The sequence below is a fragment of the Neophocaena asiaeorientalis genome, unplaced genomic scaffold (assembly GCF_003031525.2).
Source record: "Neophocaena asiaeorientalis asiaeorientalis breed wild unplaced genomic scaffold, Neophocaena_asiaeorientalis_V1.1 scaffold62, whole genome shotgun sequence".
NCBI classification, from domain to species: Eukaryota; Metazoa; Chordata; class Mammalia; order Artiodactyla; family Phocoenidae; genus Neophocaena; species Neophocaena asiaeorientalis.
This window is the reverse complement of record NW_020175191.1, coordinates 7,441,111-7,453,311: the sequence shown is the minus strand read 5'-3', so window position 1 is coordinate 7,453,311 and position 12,201 is coordinate 7,441,111. Positions and strand designations below refer to the sequence as shown.

The window sequence follows — 12,201 nt, the reverse complement described above, 5'->3', positions numbered from 1 at the left end:
CAGCAACCCAGCTGCTTCCATTCCCACAGCCACAACACTGGGATCCCAGGCCCAGGTGAAGAAATGCTCCAACCCTGCCCACCTCATGCCACAACCTTGCACTAAATCTGGGAAGACCACAACAGGGGAAAAGACTCGATCTTGGGTTTTGTCTGAACAGAGCTGTAGAAACCTGCACAGACAGCACATCAGACCTTGGTAAGTGCACAGGCACATGAAAAGAGACTCAATGTTGCTAATTATTATAGAAATGCAATTCAAAACAACGAGATATCACCTCACACCTATCAGAATGGCTATTATCAAAATGTCTACAAATAACAAGTGTTGGTGAAGATGTGAAGAAAAGGGAAATTTTATACACTGTTGGTGGGAATGTAAGTTAGTGCAGCCACTATGGAAAGCAGTATGGAGGTTCCTCGATAAACTAAAAATAGAACTACCATATGATCCAGCAATTCCACTCCTGGGTGTATATCTGGAATAAATGAAAATACTAACTCAAAAAGATACATGCACCTCAATGTTCATAGCTTCACTATGTACAATAGCCAAGGCATGGAAGCAACCCAAGTGCCCATAAATGGATGGTTGGCTTAAGATGTGGGATATGTATATGCAATGGAATATTACTCGGCTGTTAAGAGGAATGAAATCCTGCCATTTGCAACAATGTGGACGGACATAGAAAATATTATTCTTTGTGAAATAAGTTAAACAGAGAAAGATAAATACTGTATTCTATCACTTATATGTGGAATCTAAAATATAATACAAATGAATGTATGCTTAAAACAGAAACAGACTCATAGGTATAGAAAACAAGCTAGTGCTTACTGAAGAGGAGAGGGAAGGGAGGTGGGGTAAATTAGGCGTAGAGGGTTAAGAGATACAAACTACTATGTATAAAAGAGATAAGCAACAAAGGTATATTGTACAGCACATGGAATTATAGCTCTTATCTTGTAATAAATTTCAATGGAATACATTGTGTAAAAACACTGAATCACCCACCACGCTGTACACCTGGAAATAATATAGTATTGTAAATCAACTATACTTTTCAATTAAAAAAATTTTTTAAACTAGCTGAAGGAAAACAGAAAAATCCACAAAAATGTGGAATGAAACCATGTACTCTTTAAAAGCCAGTGTGTTAAAGAAAAAATTATAAGAGAATTTGGAAAATATCTTGAGATAAATGAAAATGAAGCCACAACATCCCATCTCATGGGATGTAGCAAAAGGAGCACAAAGAGAGAAAGTTATAGAAGTGAACACTTACGTTAAAAAGGAAGCAAAATCTCAAATAAATAACTTTACCTTACATTTCAAGGAATTACAATAAGAAGAAAAGAAAACTAAACCCAAATTCAGCAGACAGAAGGGAAAAATAAAGATTAGAACAGAAATAAATGAAATAGAGAATCGAAAAATAGTAAAAAAAAAAAAAATCAATGAAACTGAGTTGGTTTTTTGAAAATATCAACAAAATTGACAAACCTTTAATGAGACATAGTAAGAAAAAAGAGAAGACTCAAATATCTAAAATACAAATGAATGAGGAAACATTACAACTAATGTCATATAAATAAAAAGAATTACAAAAGACTGCCATGAATAATTATATGCTAGCAAATTGGATGACCTAAGAAATGGATACATTTCTAGAAATAAACAACCTACCAAAGATGAATCACAAAGAAATGAAAGATATAAATGGGCCTATAACTAGTGGGGAGATTGAAAATTAATCAAAAGCCTGTCAACAAAGGAAAGTTCAGGGTTAGATGGTTTCACTGGAGAATTCTACCAAATATTTAAAGAATAATTAACATCAAGACTTCTTAGACTCTTTCAAAGAATTAAAGAGGCAGGGACACTCTCAAACTCATTCTATGAGGCCAGCATTACCATAGTACCAAAACCAGATAAAAGATAACAAGGAAAGAAGACCACAGAGCAATATCTCTCATAAATATTGATACAAAAATCCTAAAGAAAATACTAGCAAACTGAATTCAACAACACATGAAAGGGATCATGTTCCATGACCAAATGGGATTTATACTGAATGTAAGGATGGTCCAAAATGTGAAAAATCAATCCATGTACTAAATCTCATTAAGAGAACAAAGGACAAAAGCCATATGAGTATCTCAATTGATGCAAACAAAGCATTTGAAAATATTCAACACACTTTCATGAGAAAAATCCCCACAGACGAGGGAGGGAAGAAAACTACTTCAACATAATAAAATCCATGAATAAAAAGCTAACAGTTAACATCATACTCAATGGGAAAGCTTTCCCTTTAAGATCAAGAACAAGTGGACAAAGATGTTCACTCTTGTCATTACTATTCAACATAGTACAGAACCTTTAGCTAGAGCAATCAGACATGAAAAAGAAATAAAACACATATAAAATGGATAAGAAGAATTAAAATAATCTCTGTTTGCAGAAGATATGGCCTTATATACAGAAAATCCTAAGAATTCCACCCACACACACAAAAAAACCCAAACCCTGTTAGAACTAATAATGAATTCATCAAAGTTACAGCATACAAAATCAACACTCAAAAATCAGGGGCATTCTTATATGTTAACAATGAGCAAACTGAGATGGAAATTTGGGAAATATTCCCACTATACTACAATACTATAGCCTTAAAAAGTATAAAATTCTTAGGAATATACTTAACAAAGGAGGTGAAAGACTTAGACGTGGAAAACTGCAAAACATTGCTTAAAAAATTCCAGAGATGCTTCAGATTAATGGAATGACATCCCAGGGTCATGGAATGGAAGACTTAATATTGGTAAAATATAATAATTGATAGTCATTATGATGGTTTAGTACTGGCATAAAGATAGATATATAGACCAATGGTATAGACTTGAGAACCCAGAGATAAACCTTTCTATATATGGCCAAATGGTATTCAAAAAGAATGTCAAGACTACACAATAAGAAGAATACAGTCTCTTTAACAAACGTTATATGTTAACAAATATGTTAACATATGTTATGATATGTTAACAAATGTTATGATACCCATATGCAAAAGAATAAAACTGGACACTTACCTTACACATGTACAAAAATTAACTCAAAATGGATTAAATAGCTAATTGTAAGAACAAAAACTATTAAATTCCTAGGGGTAAAGCTTCAGGACACTGGATTTGGGAATGATTTCTTGGATATGACACTAAAACCACAGGTAACAAAGTAAAAAATTGATTAAAAAGATGACAACAACAGGGCTTCCATGATGGCACAGTGGTTAAGAATCCGCCTGCCAATGCAGGGGACAAGGGTTCGAGCCCTGGTCTGGGAAGGTTCCACAAGCCGCGGAGCAACTAAGCCCGTGCGCCACAACTACTGAGCCTGCGCTCTAGAGCCCGCGAGCCACAACTGCTGAAGCCCGCATGCCTAGAGTCCGTGCTCCTCAACAAGAGAAGCCACCTCAATGAAAAGCGCGTGCACCGCAACGAAGAGAAGCCCCCGCTCGCTGCAACTAGAGAAAGCCCGTGTGCAGCAACGAAGACCCAACGCAGCCAAAAATAAATAAATAAATAAAATTAATTAATTAAAAAAAAAACCCTAAAGGAGGAAGAAATACTACATATTACGCGATGCATTTAAAAAAGAAAAAAGATGACAACAACAAATTTTAAATCTGCACACCAAAAGATACACTCAAGAGAGTGAAAAGGCAATCTGCAGAATGGGAGAAAAATAATTGCAAATCATATATCTGAGACAGGGTAATATTCAGAATATCTAAGAAACTTCTTCAACTCAGCAATAAAAGTTAAATAATCTGGTTTAAAAATGGGCCAAGAGGTTGAATAGATATTTCTCCAAAGAAGATATACAAATGGCCAATAAGCATATAAAAGAGTCTCAGTATAATCAGCAAGGAAATGCAGATCAAGCCACAAAGATATACCACCTCACACCCATCAGGATGGCCACTATTAAAAGTTCAGAAAATAAGTGTTGGTAAGGATGCAGAGAAGTTGGAACCCTGTGAACAGTTAGTAGGAATGTAAAATCGTGCAGCTATTAAGGAAAGGAATATGGAGTTCCTCAGAAAGTTAAAAATAGAATTACCATATATCTAGCAATTGAGTTTCTGGATGTATGTCCTAAAGAACTCAAAGCAGGATCTTCAGGAGATATTTGCACACCCATTTTCATTGCAGGATTATTCACAATAGTCAAGAGGTTGAAGCAACCCAAATGTCCACCAACAGATGAATGACTAAGGAAGTGTGGTATATACATATATGGAAGAGCATGCATGCTTAAGAAAGGAAAATCCTGTCACAGGCTACAACATGAAGAAACTTTAAGGATATTATGCTAAGTGAAATAAGCCAGTTACACAAAGACAAACACTGTATGATTCTACTCATACTCAATATTTTAAGTAATCAAAATCATAGAAATAGGAAGTAGAAAGATAGTTTCTATGTGTAGGGGACAGGGGGTAGAATTAGCGAGTTTTAGGTATAGTTTTAGTGTTGCAAGATGGAAAAGTTCTAGAGATCTGTTGCACAAAAATGTGAATATAGTTAACACTATGGAAATGTACATTTTAAAATGGTTAAAACGGTAAAGTTAATGTTATGTTTTTTTAACCACAGTGTTTAAAACATGTTATTGAACAAACTGCTTTACAAGAAAATTTGTAAACCAATACAGGATTTTTAGAGTTCTGTCTGATTTTTAGAGGGCTCAATCAATTTGAGCATGTGCATTTTCTTTGATCTAACACAATTCTAAGAATCCACCAGAAGTGGCAAAAAGGTGTGTATGTGCATCCATATATTTACATATAAATAAATAATATTTAATGCATACATATATTTATCTTAATCACCATAATAGAACATAATTATCAACAAGAAAAATGTAAACATTTGAAACAATGGTTATACCATGAATACATAAAGGAAATGGTTAAATAAAGAATTATGTGAATACTATAGAATATTATGTATCCTTTAGTAGGCAATGATCTACATTACATCTGTTATTATCAATGGCCTAGAAAATTATTTACAATATATTGTGTACTGACAAATGGCAGTGTCAAAAATATATCAATAGTATGTACTATTTTTAAATATGACATACTTTCTATATTTTAATGGCATGTCCTAAGAGGGAAAAAGCGTCATACCTAAGAATTCTGTCTAAGTGTTGGGAAGAGTTTATTGGAGACATATGCAGATTGAGGATGAAGGAAAGGCTTGCATTTTCTACTCTATGTAATTCAGGGTTATTTCCACCTTTTACAATATATGTGCATAATTTTTGTAAATAAGGGGAAATAGGTCAAAGCAGACTATTTCCACAAAGCTTTGTGTTAACAAACAGATGCTGTAGAGTTTAGCCCAAAGACAATTTTCGTGCAACAGGACTTGCAGAATTAGTGTTTTAATCAAGAAATACTCCAGGGGCCTCAGGGAAAATGGTATTGTTGTGAAAATGACGATAAAATAGAATGAATACAGGAGATAGATCCCAACTGCCCTCCCCAGTTTAGGCTGCTGGGGGCTTGAGAAAATCACAGACTGAGGAAACTGTAATTTCTGATTTCCAATCTGAACTAGGAGCTCAACACATTTGGTGACACCTTCATTTGTCCCTAGTCAGCTCTCTGCTGAGTTCTTCTCTTCTTCATCTCCTTTACCTCCACTGTCCCTCACCTCAGCAGCTGACTTTACTGGGACCCTGAACCTTCAGACTGGTCCTGCCTTACTGGCCACTAACTACACTCACTGCTTCTCCTGCCTGCCAACCAGGTCATCTCCACTGTACACAGGCTCCTCCTTTGCTCCCCCCTGAGTGGGCCCCCTTTGAAGGACACCCCCATCCTCTCCTGGAGGCTGAGCCAGGCTGTATATGGGGGTTTTCCTAACAGTGCTTGAGAATGGCCAGGACCCTTCCATCTAACAATCCTTTTTTTAAAAATTTTATTTATTGAATTTTGTTTTAACTTTTTATTTTATATTGGAGTATAGTTGATTAACAATGTTGTGTTAGTTTCAGGTGTATAGGAAAGTGTTTCAGTTATACCTATTCATGTATCTATTATTTTTCAAATTCTTTTCCCATTTAGATTGTTACATAATATTGAGCAGAGTTCCTGGTGCTATACAGCAGGTTATCTATTTTATATATAGCAGTGTGTTCATGACAATCCGAAACTCCCTAGAACCCTCCAGCCACTGTTGTGTTTCTTCCCTCTCTTTCACATCCAACTTCTTGAACGTGTGGTCTGGATTTGTGATCTCCCTTCTGAATCCCCCTTTCACATCGTAACCTTCTGGCATGTGGCTCCTCAGCAGTTCCCCTAACCGTTCACACTAAAGTGACCAAGACCTCCTTTTGTTAAATTCAGCATTTATTGAACTCTGCTCGGTATTTCACCTGTTGACCACAGGTGCTGCCCGGGGTGGGGGTGGGGAGGTGGAGTCTCCTCCGATTTTCTCAGGCTCTGGTGATCTTTCCGTTTGCCTCAAGCGAGCCCAGCAGAAAAGTGGAAATGATAAATGATGTTAACTGTGAAGTGGACACAACGGGCTTTAAAATATCCCACTCAACCCATGGAAAAATCAGGTGTGTCCTAAGGCCTATAGAAACAGAAGAAATAACGGACTTGAGGATATGGGGAGGGGGAAGGGTGAGTTTTGACAGGGCGAGAGAGAGTCATGGATATATACACACTAACAAACGTAGTAAGGTAGATAGCTAGGGGGAAGCAGCCGCAAGGCACAGGGATTTTAGCTCGGGGCTTTGGGACAGCATGGAGGGGTGGGATGGGGAGAGTGGGAGGGAGGGAGACGCAAGAGGGAAGACACATGGGAGCATATGTATATGTATAGCTGATTCACTTTGTTATAAAGCAGAAACTAACACACCATTGTAAAGCAATTATACCCCAATAAAGATGTTAAAAAAAAAAAAACTGTAAAAAAAAAAAAAAGAAACAGAAGAAATGGCTCAAGATACAGTGAGCCTTTAACAAGTGCTCTGTAGTTCCTCTTATTCTTTATTCCTTCTCCTTTTCCCCAACCGGTTCTCTGCCCTTCTCCACCCCTCGTGCAAATAGCCTCGCTTTTCATTTTATTCTTACGAACCTTCCCTGGATTCTTGCATGTGAGCCCAACGGCATCGCCCAGAAAACGAACTAGATGCGTTGGACAGGGCGTGCACCTGCTGTGGAAATCCGCTGGACTGAGCCTGACCCAGCTTGGACCGAGGCTGCGCTCCCACACAGGGGCTCAGGGAGCTCCGCACTCACTAGTCCCGCGCCTCTAGCGGCGGTCCCTGGAAGTCTTAGTCGCAAGGCCCCAGTGGCAGGGACTGACTCACTTGGGAACAGGCTCTGCCATGAGGTAAGTGAGGACCCTCCTCTCCCCAGGCCGTTCGCTCCCCTTGCTAGTCTTGCCGGTGCTCCTGGTTGACTCTCTTGGCAAGGATTTAATTTTTCACCCCGAGTGGGGCTTTGACTCCCATGAAATCACCATCCCCACGAAGCTGAGCTTCCGTGGAGGGGAGCAGGGTGTGGCCAAGCACGTGTCCTACCTCCTGCAGGTAAAAGGCAAGAACCACGTCCCCCACCTGTGGTCCAAGAGGTTTCTATTGCCCCGGAATCTACAGGTTTTCTCCTTCACAGAACAGGGGAGGCTCTTGGAGGATCACCCTTATATACCCAACGACTGCAACTATATGGGCTTGGTTGAAGGAAATCAGGATTCTAAAGCTATTTTAAGTACATGCACGGGGGGATCTCCGAGGCATACTGAAAGTTGATGCCAACCATTACCAAATCGAGCCCCTCAGAGCCTCTTCCAATTTTGAACATGTCATATATCTCCTAAAGAAAGAGGAGGAATTTCCCAATCAGATCTGTGGCTCAAGAGAGGGCTGTAAAGAAGACCAGTGTTGTCAGCCAGATTGTAAATTCAAAGAAGGTGCCAACTGTAGCACTGGACTTTGCTGTCATAACTGTCAATTTCGTCCACCTGGATATACGTGTCGGGGGGAAGAAAATGAATGTGACCTTGCAGAGTACCGCAGTGGGACCTCAGCATTCTGCCCAAGTGACACATATAAGCAGAATGGAACCCCTTGCAAGTACAGAGCCCGTTGTGTCAGAAAGGGCTGCCAATCCAGAACTATGCAGTGTCAAATTATTTTTGGAGCTGCTGCCATGGGGGCTTCTCTTCAATGCTACGATGCAGTTAATGTAATAGGTGACCAATATGGGAGCTGTGGTATTTTAGGAGTTCGTCAGTATGAGAAGTGTCCCAGAGAAAAGGCATTATGTGGCAGGCTACAGTGTATAAATGTCGAAACCATCCCTGATATGCAAGATCATACTATTCTAATTTCCACTCACCTGCCTGAAGAAAATCTCATGTGCTGCGGCATTGGCTATCATCTAGCCATGGTACCTATGGGGTTATCTGACATGGGTATGATAAGTGATGGTACCTCCTGTGGTAAGGAGCGGATATGTTTTTAATAGAAATTGTGTGAATAGCTCAGTCCTGAATTTTGACTGTTTGCCTGAGAATTGCAGTGTCCGAGGTGTTTGCAACAGTAAAAAAACTGCCACTGCATGTATGGCTGGGCCCCTCCATTCTGTGAAGAGGTGGGGTATGGAGGGAGCATTGACAGTGGGACTCCAGGACCCCTAAAGAGGGAGGTGCCCGCCTCACTTCAGGTTGTGTCCACTATGTTAATGCGCTTGATTTTCTTAATTATCTCAGTGATTGTTGTGCTTTTCAGGAAAATCATAGGAAGCTTATAAATCCAAAGAGAAAGAAACACCACCAATTAACACTGGAGCAGAACAATTCAAGGCCAAAATGATCAAGAAACCAAAAAAGCAATCAGGCAATCCACTGTCACTCTATTACACAGGGTCATAAATTGGACACGCTTCTCATTTATCCAAACACTTCTTCCTTCTTCCTTCAATTTAGTTTACCTAATGTTCTTTGAGGTTTTGATCAGTAAATAAAAGGTATTCTTGGTTTGGAAACAAATCAGTGCATTTTTCTTTCCTGCTTCACTTTCCCCTTAGTTTGTGATCAAGTTTTGGATATCCTTAAAAGAATGCCCTAACAGCTTTTCGAACACAGAATGCTGTGCGTTTCATAGAATTACAGTGAATTTCAGGGTAGAGTCCTGTGTCTCTCAGTTCCAGCAAACAAAACAATTGTCTGCCTTTCCCTCTGCCTCCCTCATGAAATCCTCTGTGTCTCTGCCCCGTGCTGAACCATAAATGGTAACTACCACATTTTATATATAGAATGTGGTAGTTTGCAAGGGGTGTGTGTCCCTCAGTTAAGTATCTCCTGCTGTTATAGTCACTGTATGGTTTAGCTCTGTAGAAGTGTGATCTCTGACTCAGTGTTTGGGTTGACCTCAGCTGGGTTGAGGACTCTAATCTACCGCAACTCCTGCATTGCACCACAGTCTACAAATGATGACAAGGTCTGGCGGTGTCCTGAGGACAAGGCTCTTAACAGAATTCTGTGCTTTGGGTTTCTGCTTGCAGGGGCAAGTCTTTTGTGAATGTGTGCTGGGGGACATCTGGCCCCAGGTTTGCCACACCCCTAAGGAGAGCAGAGGGGAGTGAGGAATACCTTCCATCCCAAGTACACCCAGGTCTGCCTCCAAGTGTTCTCCCCCACCCTTTTGCCTGGGAGGAGAGGAGGAATGAGTGGCCACTTCAGAGGAGTCAGTGGCCACTTCTTGCTCAGCGAGGGTCTCGTCACCCCAGACCTGTGTGAGCCCAAGTGTTTTGGTCTTGTTCTGGGCTGAGTCCTCCTGCTGTTCCCTCACCTTCCCCAGGCAGCCCTGCAGATCCACTGTACCTCACCCCAATCTCCTCTTTTCTTAGCTGCATACTTCTTCTAACTAAAGAAGGTGTGGGAGGCCCACGATAAAGAGTGGTCCCCTTGGACTATCTGGGGACTCTTATCACTCAGAGGAATAACACCAAAATAACCCCATCTTTGTGGTGATCATAATTTTAACATTTTTCAAGCTTGGCCATCATCAGAAAATGTCCTAAAAAACAAGGACATGTGCTTATAGCCTCAATACTGATAACAGATTTGTCACTTCTCTTTTCTGCTCCCCTCCACTAAATTTCACGTTTATTGCTCAGAAGCAGAAATATTTAGATACAGGCATACCTTGTTTTATTGAGCTTTGCAGTTATGTTTGTTTTTTTTTTTTTTTACAGATTGGATGTTTGTGGCAACCCTGCCTCGAGCTAATCTATTGGTGCAATTTTTCCAACAGCTATTGCTCACTTCATGTCTCTGCCACATTTTGGTAATTCTCACAATATTTCAAACTTTTAAATTATTATTATATTTTTACGATTATCTGTGATCAGTGATCTTTGATGTTACTATTGTAATCGTTTTGTGGCACCACAAACTGTACCCGTATAAGACAGTGAACTTAATAAATACTGTGTATGTCTGGCTACTCCACAGACCCACTGTTTCCCCATCTCTCCCCCTCTCCTCAGGGTTCCTTATTCCCTGAGACATAACAATATTGAAATTAGGCCAATTAATAACCCTACAATGACCTCTAAATATTCAAGTGAAAGGAAGAGTCACACATCTCTCACTTTATATCAAAAGCTAGAAGTGATTAAGTTTAGTGAGGAAGGCATGTCGAAAGTTGAGACAGGCTGAAAGCTGGGCCTCCTGCACCAAACAGTTAGTCAAATTGTGAATGCAAAGGAAAAGTTCTTAAAGAAAATTAAAATTGCATCTCCAGTGAACACATAGATGATAAGAAAGAGAAACTACCTTATCGCGGATATGGAGAAAATTTTAGTAATTTGGGTAGAAGATCAAACCAGTCACAACATTTCCCTAAGTCAAAGCCTAATCCAGAGCAAGGCCCTAATCTCTTCAATTCTCCAAAGACTGAGAGAGGTGAGGAAGCTGCAGAAGAAAAGTTTGAAGCTAGCAGAGGTTGGTTCATGAAGTTTAAGGAAAGAAGCTGTCTTCATAACATTAAAGTGCAAGGTGAAGCAACAAGTACTGGTGTAGAAGCTGCAGCAAGTTATCCAGAAGATCTAGCTAAGATAGGTAATAAAGGTGGCTACACCAAACAACAGATTTTCAATGTAGACAAAACAGCCTTCTGTTGGAAGAATATGCCACCTAGGACTTTCATAGCTACAGAGGAGAAGTCAATGCCTGCCTTCAAAGCTTCAATGGACAGGCTGAAGTTTGTTAGGGGTTAATGTAGCTGGTGACTTTAAGTTGAAGCTAATACTCATTTACCATTCCAAATGTCCTAGGGCCCTTAAGAATTATATTAAATCTACACTGCCTCTCCTCTATAAATGAAACAACAAAGCCTGGATGACAGCATATCTCTTTACAGTGTGGTTTACTGAATATTTAAGCCCACTGTTGAAAACTACTGCTCAGCAAAAAAGATTCCTTTCAAAATATTGCTGCTTATTGACAATGCACCTGGTCACCCAAGAGCTTTACTAGAGATGTACAATGAGATAGATGATGTTTTCATGCCTGCTAACACAAAATCCATTTTGTAGCCCATTGAGCACAGGGGACTCTGCTCAATATTATGTATCAACCTAAATGGGAAAAGAATTTGAAAAAGAATAGATACATGTATACATATAACTGAATCACTTTGCGGTACAACTGAAACTAACACAACATTGTTAATCAGCTATACTCCAATATAAAATAAAAAGTTAAAAAAAGAAGTAATTTTAACATTCAAGTCTTATTACTTAAGAAATGCATTTCATAAGGCTATAGCTGCCATATATATGGATCTGGGCAAAGTAAGTTGAAAATCTTCTGGAAAGGATTCACCATTCTAGATGCCATTTAAGAACGTTTGTGATCCATGGAAGAGGTCAAAATATCAATATTAACAGAAGTTTGAAAGAAGTTGATTCCAACCTTTATGGATGACTTTGAAAAGTTCAAGACTTCAGTGAAGGAAGTAACTGCATATGTGGTGAAAATAGCACGAGAACTAGAATTAGAAGTGGAGCCTGAAGATGTGACTGAATTGTTGCAATTTCATGAGAAAACTTAAATGGATGAGGAGTTGCTTCTTATGGATGAGCAAAGAAAGTAGTTTCTTAAC

At 39.3% G+C, this 12,201-nt stretch overlaps 1 protein-coding gene across 1 annotated transcript; it reads left to right on the top strand.

Moving 5' to 3' along the window:
• Positions 1-7,416: 7,416 nt before the first annotated feature.
• Positions 7,417-8,963, top strand: ADAM30 (ADAM metallopeptidase domain 30). Its single transcript, XM_024764805.1, is given in 5 exon segments — positions 7,417-7,815; positions 7,817-8,548; positions 8,550-8,631; positions 8,634-8,835; positions 8,837-8,963. Coding segments are annotated over 5 exon segments (1,542 nt in total).
• Positions 8,964-12,201: the final 3,238 nt, after the last annotated feature.